The sequence below is a fragment of the Lithobates pipiens genome, unplaced genomic scaffold, assembly GCF_037356315.1.
Source record: "Lithobates pipiens isolate NorthernLeopardFrog02 unplaced genomic scaffold, aLitPip1_a1.2 Scaffold_8, whole genome shotgun sequence".
Lineage (NCBI taxonomy): Eukaryota > Metazoa > Chordata > Amphibia > Anura > Ranidae > Lithobates > Lithobates pipiens.
Genome location: NW_027507903.1, coordinates 669,337,625 through 669,354,231, shown reverse-complemented (window position 1 = coordinate 669,354,231; position 16,607 = coordinate 669,337,625). Strand labels below are relative to the sequence as shown.

Here is a 16,607-nt window from a genome sequence, read left to right as displayed (position 1 = left end):
TAAAGGCAGGCGTCCCAATACTTTTGGTAGTATAGTGTATGTAATATATATATATATATATATATACAGTATCACACAAAAGTGACAGAGTGTATATATATATATATACACATATATATATATATATATATATATATATATATATATATATATATATATATATATATATATATATATATGAGTGTATTTATCCTCTGACACCTCACTATGTTATGTGTTAATGGAGACCAGACCCCGTTCATTGATGGTTGAAAGTCTTAATGGGGCGCACGCTTATGCCAACACAATAGGATTTTCCGACAACAAAATCATGGATTTATTTCCGATGGATGTTGGCTCAAACTTGTCTTGCATACACACGGTCACACAAATGTTGTCGGAAATTCTAATCGGCAAGAACGTGGCGACATACAACACGTGCGACGAGCCGAGGAGAATTACGTTTAATAGCCAGTGCGGCTCTTCTGCTTGATTCCGAGCGTGCGTGGAATTTTGTGCGTCAGAAGTGTCTACACACGCTCAGAATTTACGAGAACGGACTTTGTTGTCGGAAAATTTGAGATCCAGCTCTCAAAGATTTGTTGTCAGAAATTCTGACAGCAAATGTCCGATGGAGCCTACACACGGTCGGAATTTCCGACAACAAGCTCACATCGAACATTTGTTCTTGGAAATTTCCGAGCGTGTGTACGCGCCATTAGGGGGTTGTATTTATATAAAAAAAAAAACAGCATAGTTATTTGTCCTATGAAACCGCATGCACATTCTGTGGAAATGGGGACAATATTGAATGTTATTAGGCCATTTTCTCTCCAGGTCAAATGTTCCTCATAGACTGAATCAGGAAAATGCCACCTTATCTCCACTAAATGGAACTGATGATCAGAGGAAATAATTACCTATGATGGTAAGCTCCATCTCACACTCATATTATGGTGTTTTCCCGATTTTACTCTATTCTGTATGAATAAATAACATTCAACCTGGTAAGAAAATGGCTTAAAAAAAATTGTGTTTTTTTTTGCTTCCATTTAGAGGGAACAAATATATACTGTATGCAGGTTTAAGCAACAAATAGCTCCGCAAATTTTTTAGGGTGGGTGCAAAATGAGAAACTCACTATTCATCTTCCTGACCTCTTCTAGGAGTTTCCCCACAACTCCAAAATTCCTCTGAATCTTGTTGAAAAGAGAACCTGTAATACAAAGAATGGCAGGTTACCTTGGCTGCAGAGCTGCTCCCCTCTATACACATGAACAATGAGAGGGAAAGAGATTTTCCTTCAGGGCTATAGACATGGACATGCACACAGGGCTAGCAGGGTGTGCCTGGGCACACCCTAATTATCTTGTGCACATTATTGCTCTGTGTGCAGGCGGGGAGATGGGAAAGATCTCCCTCGTACTGGCTCTGCCTTAAGAGAAGTGCTTACGCAGGGAGAACAATGTGATGTGGCCATATATACAAGGCTGCTGATAAGGCAGTACAACCAGCCCTCCTGTACCGGGCCCGGGGCCCCATCAGTTAAAAAGGGGAGCCCAGGCATTTGCTGAGCAAGAGGGCCGGCTGTACTATCTTATTGCAGACACCAATCCTCTTCTGCCTCCCCCTGCAGCGTTGCCAGCTTCTCGGTTTACACTGCAGGGGGGATTGGTTCAAGCACATCTGCCCAGGCCCCCTTTCCCCCACAGCGCTGCCGGCTTCCCTCCTCTCCCACAGTCCCTTTCTTTCACAATTAAGACAGACATTAGATATTTCACCAAAGCCCCCCCCCCCCAGTGGGGCTCCTAAGAAAATTGTAAATAAATAAATAAATAAATAAAACGGTAAAAAAATAATACAAATAAAAACTACTGACACCAATCTCTGCTCTACTGACACCATCTGCTGCTTTACTGATATTCACACGTGTGTGTTTGTACTTCCGCTCCTCTGGGATAACAGCCAAATGGCTTTTAGCCGCATCGGTTGTTATCTCTGAAGAGCAGACTGCCCGCTCTAAAAATGGTACGGCAGCTGCATGCATCATCACGATATAACCCCTTAAAGCCAAGGCTGCATATGTGCGTACGATGGGCGCTAAGGGTTTAAGTTTGCTTATAGCAGTATATTACAAGCAAGAATTTTAGTGAATGAAACTGAATCATGCAGTCTGTTTTGTTGTGATTAGCTGTGATTGGTCAAAGCTAATCACATGGTACAGATGGGCTGTGATTGGCCCTGTCTGGTACCATGTGATCAAATTGACCAATCACAGTTAGCAACACATTTGTACACATTGGATGTCTTGAAAGAAAGCCATCTATTGTGTACAACTGTCATGTGACCTGCTGTGATTCGTCACGGTGGCCACATGGTACTGGCAGCGAGCTGGTACTCTGATCAGTCATCGGCTGTGTCCCGTGGACATAGCCGGTGATGGATCACGCCATTGCATGGGCCCTGCGGCTGCACGATTGGTGCATCCTGACATGACATCATATGACACTCACGTCGGCAAAGCATCCACCTGGCCGTCAATCTGCTATTGGCCAGGCGGGAACTGGTTAATCAGCAAGAACAGGAGTAAATGCACACGCATATATATTCAAATAAAATGAAGCCTTAAGATGATACAGCATTGAAAAAATTGCCCAGTAGCAGGACAGTTTTAATTAGCAAGTATATGAGTAAATACAGAGACACAAGGCACAGCAATTTTTAAACAAGAATTAGCCCTCAGATGCAGCTGTGAAAAAAAACGGTCAGTGGCAGGACATGTTTTAATGCAAGAGAAAAGAAGAAATGCAGAGACACAAGGCACCGGTCAGGTTTTTCAAACAAGAATTAACAGTTTGGCTTCAGTTGATGCAGCTGTGTAAAAATTGGCCAGTGGTAAGCCATTTTTTAATCAGCAAGGACATGAGTAAATGCAGAGATGCAAGGCACAGATGTCTTGAAACAAGCATTTAAAAGTCAGCCCTCAGATGCAATTGGCCAAGAATTAAAAAGTTAGTCCCTTTAAATGCAGCTGTGTAAAAAATGTCAAGCGGCAGAATAGTTTTCAGTGGAACAGAAAAAAAATGTAGATTTATTTTACCCTCAGATGATACATCTGTGCACAAAATGTCAAGTGGCAGGACAGTTTTAATCAGCAAAAACAGGAGTAAATGCAGAGATACAAGGCACAGATACCTTCAAGCAAGAATTAAAACAATCAAGCAAGAACTAACGTGTACACACGACCAGACTTTCGACGGACTGAACTGCGGAGGACTTTTAAACGGAGTTCCAACAGAGTTACGATGAAACGGACTTGCCTACACCAAAGTCCGACTGATTAGAACGTGATGACATATAACCGGACTAGAATAAGGAAGTTCGTAGCTAGTAGCCAATAGCTGCCCTTGTCCGTCGGACTAGCATACAGACAAACTGATTTTTCGACCGGACTGGAGTCCGTCTGAAAAATATGAAACATGTTCTATTTCTAAAGTCCGTCTGGTTTTTTGACAGCAAAGGTCCGATGAAGTCGATTTGTCCAACGGATTCGTTTAGTCGGACCTTTGCTGTCGAAAAGTCCGGTCGTGTGTACACGTCGTAAGAGTTTGCCTCAGATAACAAAAATGTTTAAAAATTGTCCAGCAGTAGGATAGCTTCAATCAGAAAGAATGGGAGTAAATGCTCAGACACAAGGCACAGGTGTTTTTTAAACAAGAATTAAAAAAGACAGCCCATTTACATGCAGCTGTTTAAAAAAAATTACCAGTGGCAGGATGGTTTTAATTAGGGAGAACTGGAGAAATGCAGGGCAGAGATACAGGGCATAGATAGATATTTTACAAACAAGAATTAAGAACTTGCCTCAGATGGTAGAACTGTATAAAATTTGCCCAGTGGTAGGACAGCTTTATTCCGCATGCACATGAATAAATGCAGAAACACAAGGTATAGATGTTTTCAAACAAGAAATAGAAAGGCAGCCCCCTTTAGAGGCAGCTGTGTAAAAAATGACCAGCGGCAGGACAGTTTAATTAAAGAGAAAAGAATAAATGCAGAGACACAAGGCACAGTCAGGTGTTTCAAAACAAAAACTAATGCCGCGTACACACGACCGAACTTTTTGACAGCAAAGGTCCGACAGAACGAGTCTGTCGGACAATTCGATCGTGTGTGGGCTCCATCGGACCTTTGCTTGGCAAAAATCCAGCGGACTTTAGAAATAGAACATGTTTTAAATTTTTCCACCGGAACTCCGCCGGACCGAAAAATCAGTTCGCGTGTATGCTAGTCCGACGGACAAAAACCGACGCTAGGGTAGCTATTGGCTACTGGCTATGAACTTCCTTATTCTAGTCCAGTCGTATGTCATCACGTTCGAATCCATCAGACTTTGGTGTGATTGTGTGTGGCCAAGTCTGTTCATTCGTAAAGTCTGTCGGAACTCCGCCGAAAGTCCGTCGGAAAGACTGTCGGACCTAGTCCCTCAAAAAGTCCGGTCATGTGTACGTGGCATTAGAGTTTGCCCTCAGATGATACAGCTGTCTAAAATTTGACCAGTGGTAGGACAGTTTTAATAAGCAGGAACAGGAGTAAATACAGCGACACAAGGCACAGATGTTTTCAAACAAGAAATTAAAAATTCAGCCTTCAGCCTTTTCTTATTTTCAAATAAGAAATAATGCTGCATACACACGAGCAGACTTCTCGTCGAACTGAACTCCGAAGGACTATTTGACGGAGTTCCAACGGAGTTCTGCTGAAACGGGCTTGCCTACACACGATCACACCAACGTCTGATCATTTAGAATGCGATGACGTATGACGGGACTAGAAAAAGGAAGTTCAATAGCCAGTAGCCAATAGCTGCCCTTGCGTCGTTTTTGGTCCGTCGGAACAGCTTACAGACGAGCGGTTTTCTCGATAGGAACTGGTTCCCGCGGAAAGATTTGAAATATGTTCTATTTCTAGGTCCGTCAGAATTTTAGAAAGAAAAAAGTCAGATGAAGCTCACGCACGAGAGGAATGTCCGACAGAATGATTCCGTCTGACCTTTTCTGACGGAAAGTCCAGTCGTGTGTACAGGGCATTAGAGTTTTCCCTCAGTTGATACAAATGTGTAAAAATTAGCCAGGGGCAGAATGGTTTTAATCAGCAAGAACTTGACTAAATGCAGATACACAAGACTTAGATGTATTCAAACAGTTTTAATCAGGGAGAACTGAAGAAATGCAGAGATACAGGGCATATGTAGATATTTTACAAACAAGAATTAAGAGCTTGCCCTCAGATGGTAGAACTGTGTAAAATTGCTTTATTCTGCAGCTTTAGATGCAGCTGTGCAAAAAAATTACCAGTGGCAGGACAGTTTTAATTTGGAAGAACAGAGGAAATGCAGAGATACAAAAAACAGGCAGATAGAGTGTGTTCTAACAAAGAATTTGCAATCAGATGATACAGCTGTGTAAAAAAATTGGCCAGTGGCAGGGACTGCCTCAGCGAACTGCTGGACAATTTTTATCTGTTGATGAAAGCCAGCCACATTTCACTTGATTAAAAATGTGTTGTTGCTGAAACTAATCGAAAAAAAAAGGCCTTTATGATATGGTTCAGACAGTGTTGCTGTGTTGGTGTCTAAAAGCCAAGCCAATTGTCAAGAAAACAAATAACGGCTGCATATTTAATGACGTGCTGCTAGAGCACTCTATCGCTGAGGCTGTCTGTTCTGTCCCACTTGCATGCTTTTTTTTCTGTTGTGTCAAACTATACTATTATTCTGCTCTACACTGATATCTAATGATGGTTTAGGGCAAGTACAACTTTTTTTAACCTATGTGATTTGGTATTGCCCTCTGCTCCCCCCTCCTCCTGTTTAGTGTAAGTTATTTAAAGCGGAGGTCCACCCTAAAATGGACCTTCCGCTCATCGGAATCCTCCCCCCCTCCGGCGCCACAATTGGCACCTTTCAGGGGGGAGGGGGGTGCAGTTACCTGGATAATCCAGGTAACTGCACCCACTTCCGGGATAGCTCTCTGCGGAAAGGGGCGTAGATTATGCCCCTTTCCGCAAGTGCCCGCCCCCTTCTGCAAGTGCCCCGCTGCCTGCTGGGAAACACACAGATCCCAGAGGCAGCGGGGACCGTCCTCATTGCGCAGCGCGACTCACGCATGCGCAGTAGGGAACCGGGAAATGAAGCCAAAAGGCTCCATTTCCTGATTCCCATACCCAAGATGGCGGCGGCAGCACCCGAGAACCGATCTACAGATCGGCTTCGGGTGCCGACATCGCGGGCGCGCTGGACAGGTAAGTGTCACTATTTTAAAAGTCAGCAGCTGCAGTATTTTTAGCTGCTGACTTTAAAAAAAAAAAAAAAACGCGGAGTCCCGGCGGACTCCCGCTTTAAATCTCAGCTAGACCCTTACTGGTTTCTTCCAAATTCTCTCAGTCATTGATAGTTTTTTACTAAGACAAAGCTTAGGAAATCATTTTCTTCTTACAATTTCAAAGACTTAAAAGAGATGTATAGGGGTTTTTTTTTGTATCATATTTAAGCGTTCCCTTGCTGTTTGGGAACCCCAATATTCCCAGGATCTCGCTGGAAGTATCTGACAATCACCCTGACACAGGTGAAAACTGTGAGTCAGGTAAGTACAGTTTTTTTTTTTTTTTGCTGTTTGGACTTATTTAAATAAAATAAAAAAAATACGCAAAAATTGATCAATCATCTCACACTCTAATTTTACCTTCTCTCTGTAAAATTAATGGTCCTGTGCAGGGGCGTTGCTAGGTCTACAAAAGATCTGGGGCTAGAGCCCATAGCAGCGTAATAAAAGTCATATGCTTGGGTGGGCATACACATGTATATACAGTAATATACACGTGTGTATATATCTCCAGAGAGCCCCCCACTTACATCAGGGTCCCCAGAGATCCTCTCCCTTGCATCAAGGTCCCCAGAGAGCCTACCCCTTTCATCAGGGTCCCCAGAGACCCTCCCCCTTACATTAGGGTCCTCAGAGACCCTCCCCCTTAAATCAGGGTCCCCAGAGACCCTCCCCCTTGCATAAGGGTCCCCAGAGAGCCCCCCACTTACATAAGGGTCCCCAGAGAACCTCCCCTCCCCTTTGGGACCCCTGCAGAGATTCTGGGCTATGGGCCCCAGATTCGGGGCTATAGCCCCAAAAGCCAGCCCCTAGCGACGTCACTGGTCCTGGGTTCCATTAATAAGTAATTTATTGTGGAAAGGAAGCAAGAAACCATTGTGGGCTTGACAAAGGTTCCTTGCAGAGCCACGGGGGGGGGGGGGGGGCAATGCTGTAATGAACAATGTACATCCAGTGGAGAATAAATAATGCATTTACAACATGGAGCTTTGACTTCCTGCAGAAAATATAAAACCTAAAGGGCAATTTCGCAGCTACTTTGTCAAATGTGAATCCACTAATTTTAACAGCAAACTTCAGTTTGATGAAATGTTGTCCTCACCCCTCACGACAGGGAGATTTACATATTAGAAGGTTGCGTAGTTTTTATGTTTTCTCAGTTTTTATCGTGGTCCTTAATTACCTGCTACTTCATTATTTAAATCCCTGGACTTCTTCAGTTCACTCGTCACTGCAAAGGAAGGATAACCGACATTAATTAATCTGCAAGTTTACTAAAACGTACCTGTCCTATGCTGCCGAATTCCACTGTCTTCCAGAGATACACCTGTTGAAGACCTTAGCATAGATCTGGTAGTGTACAATGTCCATGTCCCTCACTCCGCTCTGTGATCTTATACTCCAACCTCATGTGTCTTAAGACATGGTGGTCCAATGGCCTGCAGAAAAAGTGATCCAGATACTAAGATCTTCAGCCAGCTTCTTTCTTAGCCCTTGTACACACGGTCGGAGATTCCGACAACCAAATCCGTCGGATTTTGTCCGTCGGATCTTGTACGAAACTGTTGCATACACACGGTCGGACAAAGTTGTCGAAAAATCCGATCTTTCAGAACGTGATGACGTAATTTCGTTACGATGGGACTACGTTCAGGCTAGTAGCCAATAGCTTTGATGTAGGAATTTGATCTGAGCATGCGTGCCACTTGGTCCGATCGGAGTTCTCTACACATGATCGGAGTATGTCCGATCGGACCAGTTTGTCGGAAAATATTTCCAGCAAGTTGGAAAATTTGGTCCGACGGATATTCCGACGGAAACAGTCCAATGCATACCACACACAGTCGGATTATCCGACAACATGGTCCGATAGGACACATTCCGACGGATTCTCCGACCGTGTGTACAAGGGCTAAGAAAGAAGCTGGATGAAGATCTTATTACAATCCTACCTGCATGGTGAGTTGATTGGGGGTCAAAAAGATCCTTTAAGCCAGTTCATCAGGGAGGGAGCAACCACCTAATTGTGATGGATTGGTAGGTGGTGCATAAGTCCCCACCCTTGCTGGCACCTTCTTCTGGGGACCAGGATGAGCTTGGAGCAAGTTATTCTTTTTAAAACACCCCTCCCGTTGGCTATTTTAGGATCGGAGGCATTTCATTATAAATGAAATAATATAATGGTTCATTTAAAGATGATCTCCAATCAACATTGAAACTCTGCTTTTCATTTTCTGCCCCCTTCCACAGCAACTGTAATCTGATCATTTAGGCTAGGGCATGGGTGCCCAACCTGTGCCCCTCCAGCTGTTTTGCGGAACTACATTTCCCATGACGCATTGCAAGGCTGACTGTTACAAGCAGGACTCCCAAAGGCTGAGGCATGAAGAGACTTGTAGTCCTGCAACAGCGGGAGGGCCATATGTTGGTCTACAGCAGGGGTGTTAACTCAATTTCATCATGGGCTGCATCAGTATTATGGTTACTCTGAAAGGGGCCAGTTGTATCTGTAAGACTAGATGTCCATAGCACCCCTACCCCCCCTTACATAAGATGTCAAAAGCATCCCCACCATCGGAAGTCAAGAGTGCCCCACCCTCCCTTACATCACAGTGCACCCCTTAGATTGTGCTGCTGCTGGGAAGAAGCTGGAGTGGAGCTTTTAAGAAGAAAGTGCAGTGTCTGGAGGAGGAGTTTTTTTTCCTCCTCTCTGCTGCCAATTGCTGAGACAAGGTGGGGCAGAGACAAAGGGGGTGCCACAGCTGCAAGCGATGGGCTAGGGCCATATGAAATGGCCTGGTGGGCCGGATTTGGCCCGTGGGCCTTGTATTTGACACATGTGGTCTAGAGGGTAATGGTGAAATACTTTGCTGCCTCTCTGAATTCATCAAGAACAATGCAGGACCAGAAGTCTTGCATTTTAAGTAATTATGTGATATGGTGAATGTGGGAAAGAAATGGCAGTAAGATGTGACTGAATATCAGCGGTCATATTGTTGTTTAGGCCCTTTCCACTGATTTTATGCATATATGTGGACTCGTGGAAGTGGGTCTTTGTCTGTGGTGACAAATATATGAGTATCTGTATTTATGCTGGGAGTGTGCTACACAGTGCACTCCCAGCTCAGAGGCCGGGTTCTCACCTAGAGCCCCGGGTCCCATATTAACGATTGGGAATGAGAGGACCGATTTCCAATCACCCGGTCACTGTGATAGCCTCTGATTGGCTATCACAATGATCGATCATGGTACAGCCCACCGCTGTGTTTTTTTTTTTCCTCTTAAATGGAGAAAGTTACATTGTGTTTTATTATTTGCGCTAGAGGAGAAAACTGTAAACAAAGAAGTGTGTGTAAAATTAAATAGCTAGATCAGGGTTTGATATAGGTCAGTCTCAGGGTCAAGGTTAAAGCGTTACTAAACCCAGTAATATGAAAATAGCTAATCTGCACCCCCCCCCCCCCCCCCCCCCCGCAGTGCCCATAGCTTATAAATATTCTTTCTATATTTAAAATACTGACACCATATATCTTTTTGGCTGATCTGTATACCACAGTCACATAAGCAGCAGGGTCCATCCAAGTGCTAAGTGTTCAGGTAGGAGGAGATTTCCACTACAGCCTTCATAAAGTTATGGGAGGCGGATCATCCATCAATCAAGATGTGACATCCCATCCACTGTGTTCTTTTTTCGTTACTGGGCATGCAGGAGGAGGGACGGACTGGGCTGTAATTTTGGATCTGTATACATGCCCAAATATGTGATGTCAATATCCTGTGACCTGAAAAGCTCAGCTCAACCAGGAAATGTTCTCTCCAGCAATAGAGACCATACTGAGCATGTGCAGCAGGACTACTCTGACTCTGTCTTATCTGGACTTGCCCAGAGTGACCCTGCAGGAGGGGGAGGATGCAGAGGATTAACCCCTTAAGTTCCACAGTGAGTATAACAAGCATGCAATTCTGCATATACAGACTGATTTTACTGTTGTGGGTTTAGTAATGCTTTGCCCTTGTACACACGGTCGGAGATTCCGTCGGAATGTTTCCTATCGGACCATGTGTGGTCTGCATCGGACTGTTTCCGTCTGAATATCTGACGGACCAATTTTTCCAACTTGCCGGTAAAATTTTCCGACAAAATGCTCCGATCGGACATACTCCGATCATGTGTAGCCTACTCCGACGGACAAAGTGTCACGCATGCTCAGATCAAATTCCTAGACCAAAGCTATTGGCTACTAGCCTGAACTTAGTCCCGTCGTAACGAAATAACGTCATCATGTTATGTACAATCGGATTTTCCGACAATTTAGTCCGACCGTGTGTATGCAACATCACTTCCGGACCTCTTCCGGAATTAATCCGTCAGAATTACTCCGACGGATTTGGTTGTCGGAAATCTCCGACCGTGTGTACAAGGGCTTTAAGGTCAAAAGTCATGGAAAGAGTCAAAGGTCGGGGTCAAAAATCAAGGTAGAGGGTCAATTGGTATCAATATCAGTGTGTTTAAAAAAGAAGTAAAATGAGCACTATTGTTCCTAGGCCGCACAACGGGTACAAACATCAAATACTGTAACAGCCACATATGTGGTATCGTCATGGTAGTGAGGAGCAGGAGAATTTATTTTGGATTGTTCTTTGGTGGTAATGTCTGGCAATAGCAAGAAATATACAGCAAATGTATAACAAATGATATAAACAAAGCTCCAGAATGAATTCATATTCTGGCCAATTGAATGAACGCCAGAATGCCCGATGCAAATGAAACGCATTTGAAAGACACAACTTTAGGCAAGTTTTTTACACTGCTTTTCTCCTGCCAGGAGAAGGGCTTTCAGAAGAGATGGGCAAATGCCCAGCAAGCATGTGGCACTATAGAAGTTGTTGGATTCTTCACCTACCACTTTCCTTTAGACGTGACTGCTCCTGGATGATGTTCTCATCTGGTCAGGATAAAACAATAGGAAATATTATCCAATGACAATGAGAGCGCACATAAGCAAGCATACACCGATTAGCCATACCATTAATATCACATCAGGTGAAGTGAATAACATTGATTATCTGATTACATTGCCATGTGAAAGTCAGTGTTATATTTCAGGCAGCATGTTGTCCCTGAAGTTATGTGGAAAGTAGAAAAAAATGTTCATTACAGTTTGTGTATGGGGCCTTGTAGCCATAAAGTGGTCAGGGTGCCCATGCTGATCCATGTCCACAGCCAAAGGCACATGACTATGAGAACTGGACCACAGAGCAATGGAAGAAGGTGGCCTGGTCTGATGAATCACACTTTCTTTTACATCATGTGGATGGCCGGATGCGTGTGTGTCTCTTGCCTGGGGAAGAGATGGCACCAGGATTTAGTATGGGAAGAAGGCAAGCCGGTGGAGGCAGTGTGATGCTTTGGGCAAAGTTCTGCTGGGAAACCTTGGACCCTGCCATTCATGCGAATGTTAATTTGACATGCACCACCTACCTAAATATTGAAGTACACCCCTTCATGGAAACTGTATTCCCTAAAGGCAGTGGCCTCTTTCAGCAGGATAATGAGCCCTACCACACTGAAAAAATGGTTCAAGAATGGGTTGAGGTACACAACGAGTTTGAGGTGTTAATTTGACCTCCAAATTCTCCAGATCTCAATCCAATAGAGCATCTGTAAGATGTGCTGGAAAAACAAGTCCGATCTACAGAGGCCCCACCTCCCAACCTACAGGACTTAAATGATCTGCTACTGATGGTCTAGTGGAGTCCAAGCCCAGATGGGTCAGGGCTGTTTGGTGGCAAAAGCGGGACCTACTCAACATTAGGTGGGCGGTCATAAAGTTTTGACTGATCGTTATATGTTGGCAGTTTTTCTCTTTTGTTTATTTGAATATCTGCACTGATACTTCTGAACACTTGCTGTGTAAATGGGAAATGTATTTAGTTTGTTTAAACACAGAATTTTTGGATTATAATTTATAGAAATTGCTGGATAGTAATACAAGCTCCTTCTTCACCTACCTGTTTCTCTCAGACGTGAATGCCCCTTGGCCATGTTCTCACCTGGACAGGATAAAACAAGAATAGGAAATGTTATCCAATGACAGAGAACACACATATCTTACCTCTGAGATTTGGATTCAGGTCAAATTCATCTCCAATCCCAATCCAGATTACAAAACTAAACTACATTCTGTTGTGTTATTTGAATTCCAATTACATTTGTAATGGAACATGGAATGTTATATTTCTATGCTCTAGTCTATGAGGATGAAATATATGCTAAGATTTTTTCCAGAGGTTTCAAAACTGTCTCACGTCGGGCCCCTTCTCTGGGTAATTGTTTATCTTCCAGTGACTTCAACTCTAATGCCGCGTACACACGACCGGACTTTTCGAGGGACTAGGTCCGACAGACTTTCAACGAAGTTCTGACAGAGTTCTGACAGACTTTCCGAATGAACAGACTTGGCCACACACAATCACACCAAAGTCCGATGGATTCGAACGTGATGACGTATGACCGGACTAGAATAAGGAAGTTCATAGCCAGCAGCCAATAGCTGCCCTCGCGTTGGTTTTTGTCCATCAGACTAGCACACACACGAGCGGATTTCTCGGTAGGAACTGGGTCCGGCGGAGTTCCGGTGGAAAAATTTGAAACATGTTCCATTTCTAAAGTCTGTCAGACTTTTGCAAATCAAAAGTCCGCTGCAGCCCACACACAATCGAATGGTCTGCCGGAATAGTTCCGTCTGACCTTTGATGTTGAAAAGTCCGGTCGTGTGTACGTGGCATCATACTCGTAATAAAACTTGGTTCGATTTTGTAGGTGATCTTAAAGTGTAAGTAAACCCCCCCCCTATCGTTTTCAGCCAACGGAAGCTGCCATCTTTGCCTCTGTTTAATCTACAACTGCCATGATACTGCACATGGGATCAGTTATGATACCAGCCATTGGATGATTTGACAGTTTGGTTGAGAGCACAACCAATGGGAGTGTTACATATTTCCGGCACGTGCCAGAAATTAAAATGTTTTATGGAAGGGTTTACTTCCACTTTAAGTGTGGAGTTTACTAACTGTTCATGAAAATAAAGAGATATTCCCGCACTACCAAAGGAAAGAAAAATGGGGGGCGAGACACTAGTTGCTGCAAGCAATGAAATTGTCAGAATAAAATGAAACAAAATCAATAGATGGCTCCGCCGCACTAAGTGATAACACAAACAGTGTGCAAAAATAAAGTGATGATGAGTTCTTCAATAAATACAAGTGATAAGAAGAATAAGCAGTGTAACATACCACGTGCTTGGAGACAGTGGAGAACTAAGTAATTAAATTCATATAAACATGATAAAATCCAAAAGATTAAAATAAAAAAGAAAATACCAAAAGAGCAGTGCTAAAAAAAATATAAATATTGAATACTAGTCCCAGAAAATAAAGTGTCTTTAATTGATAATAAAAAAAACAGTGACTGAACAAGTGTTGGAATCCCTCTGGTATTCTGTGCAAATGCATCAATGTAAACAGTGACTTTTCCTTCGGGCAAGTGTAGTAATCTAAACTGTGAATTTTCTTCTGTGCAAATACAGCAATGTAAACAGTGACTTTTCTTCAGTGTGATAACACCTCAATAAAAGATGGCCCCTTACCTTACTGCTGTAAGGTAACAGCATGTATATAAAGCAAATGTAGATCCCCGGTCTTACAGTGGATACCTCTGCCAGGTTCCTATCAATAGCGTGGCGTGGGTCTCATCTAAACAGCCTTATGTCTGGGTCAGTGGTTTAGGATGATGTATATATGTCTCTCAGGGGTGAAATATATGGCGTGGAAGGTTCTCCCAGATAGTGAAAGATTCCCTTTTTTTATGGTAATAACGATATTTCAATAATTCATATTGATGAGGAAAGCTCCAAGAAAGTCCGTTCAGTTCTTGTGTAAAAAAAAACTCAAAAAGGTATTTAATAATAAAAATATCAAAATATTACAAGAACAATATCAAAGTATAGAATGTCATTAATAATGCATAATATTCTTAAGATTAAGATTGAATCAGGTGTGTGTCTGTGTGTAGATGTGTAGCTGGCCTCATGGTGTGTGTGTCTGCAGCCAAATCTGCCTTTCTGTCCTCTGTTACTAGCTGTTTACTCTTAAAAACTGACCCATGAAAATAGCCCCCTAAAAAGGTTTTGTTTGTCTTATAGTTCCATAGAAAACCGCAGGCTTGTAATAAAACAGTTTCCCTCCCACCTCACACAAGGGTGGGAGTTGACATTCCTGAAGAGTGAGCCAAGAGGAGCTTTATTTTAAACCATTTAACTTATATAACATAAGTTTTCTTTAACTTCTATATCTAATACTACATAAATCAATATGTATATTATATTCATTTAAAATGCATTGTTCTTAATAATATCCTAATAAAGAAATATTGTAATATAAATAAATAATGATCTTAACTAAAACATGAACCTTTACATCTTAAATAATGTTGATCCGGGGAAAATCCAATTGCCTCTTGGGGGATCAGGAAGGAATTTTTTTCCCCTGCTTTAGCAAATTGAATCATGCTCTGCTGGGGTTTTTCGCCTTCCTCTGGATCAACTGTGGGTATAGAATTGGGTATATGGGATTGTATGATATTATTATTATTATTATTTTTTGTGGTTGAACATGATGGACTTGTGTCTTTTTTCAACCTGACTAACAATGTAACTATGTAAAACCTTCCTTCTCATCGGTGATGGGGGGGGGGGGGGGGGGTGAGAGCTCAGCTCACTCTTAATTACTAACACATGTTGACTCTACAAAGAACTGTTTATGAAGTTAATAACAATGTATATCATATCACAAGTATAAAAATCTTATATAATTTCACTTTTTCCATACATAGAACTCAATTATTCTGTAAGATTGAATCCATTCATTCATTTGTTAATATTTGTTAATAATGAATATTAGATATTAGTTAAAAGAACATGCTTTGAACATACCTGAGGTACCATGTGATTTAGTATATTAGTGTATCTAGCAGTTTAGCCATTGTGGTTTTGAGAAAGCAAGTTTATTGTGCGAAATGCATCGGCCTTTTTCATCCTCTGTCTGTATAGTCATCTATGTAGTGCTTTTATGGACATTTGAATAAAGCTTATTTGGATCTTCTATTGGGAGTGCAGCCATCTGATTTTTTGTTCATCCAATGAGTTTGAGGTTTTGATGTGGCCTCAAAAATCTCCTGATCTTAATCCAATTGAGCATCTGTTAGCCCTTGTACACACGGTCGGAGAATCCGTCAGAATGTGTCCTATCGGACCGTGTTGTCGGATAATCCGACTGTGTGTGGTATGCATCGGACTAATTCTGTTGGAATATCCGTCGGACCCAATTTTCCAACTTGTTGGAAATATTTTCCGACCAACTGGTTCGATAGGACATACTCCGATCATGTGTAGAGTATTTTGATCGGACCAAGTGCCACGCATGCTCAGATCAAATTCCTTCATCAAAGCTATTGGCTACTAGCCTGAACGTAGTCCCATCGTAACGAAATTATGTCATCACTTTCTGAATGATCAGACTTTTCGACAACTTAGTCCGACCGTGTGTATGCAACAGTTTCGGACAAGATCCGATGGACAAAATCCGACGGACAAAATCCGATGGATTTGGTTGTCGAAATCTCCGACCAGGGGCTAAGATGTTCTGGAAAAACAAGTCCGATCCATGGAGACCCTACCTCTCAACTTGCAGGACTTAAAGGATCTGCTACTGATGGCTTGGTGGCAGATACCACCTCGTACCTTCAGAGGTCTATAAGAGTCCATGCCTCTATAGATCGTTTGGTGGCAAAAGGGGGACCTACTCAAAATTAGTTGGGAGCGGTTATAAAGTTTTGACTGATCGTTGTATGTTGGGACTGTTTGTTTTTCTTTTTTGTTTATTTGAATATCTGCCCTGATACTTGTGAACAGTTGCTGTGTAGGAGGGGGGATATGTTCAGTTTGTTTAAGCACAGAATCTTTGGAGTATGATTTATAAAAGTTGCTGGGCAGCAATACAAGCTCCTTCTTCACCTAGCAGTCTCCCTCAGATGTGACTCTTCCTCCACTAGACAAGTGCAGTCCGTTTAGTTTCAAATTGAAATTCGGACGGATATTCATTTTTTGGAAATTCGTATCCTTCTTGCCAAACCAAATCTCTTAACCTTCTATGAGGAGGTGAGCTGCCATCTAGATAAAGGAAGAT

General features: G+C 42.6%; 1 protein-coding gene across 1 annotated transcript in view; it reads right to left on the bottom strand.

Moving 5' to 3' along the window:
* The window catches only part of LOC143961937 (uncharacterized), a 124,172-nt gene that overhangs the window by 24,929 nt on the left and 82,636 nt on the right, over positions 1-16,607 (bottom strand). The window contains exons 8-11 of the mRNA XM_077471270.1: positions 12,375-12,416; positions 11,267-11,308; positions 7,546-7,593; positions 1,121-1,195 (exon numbers count right to left, since the gene is read on the bottom strand). Coding sequence (XP_077327396.1) covers positions 1,121-1,195; positions 7,546-7,593; positions 11,267-11,308; positions 12,375-12,416 — 207 coding nt within the window. The remainder of the gene's footprint in view (positions 1-1,120; positions 1,196-7,545; positions 7,594-11,266; positions 11,309-12,374; positions 12,417-16,607) is intronic.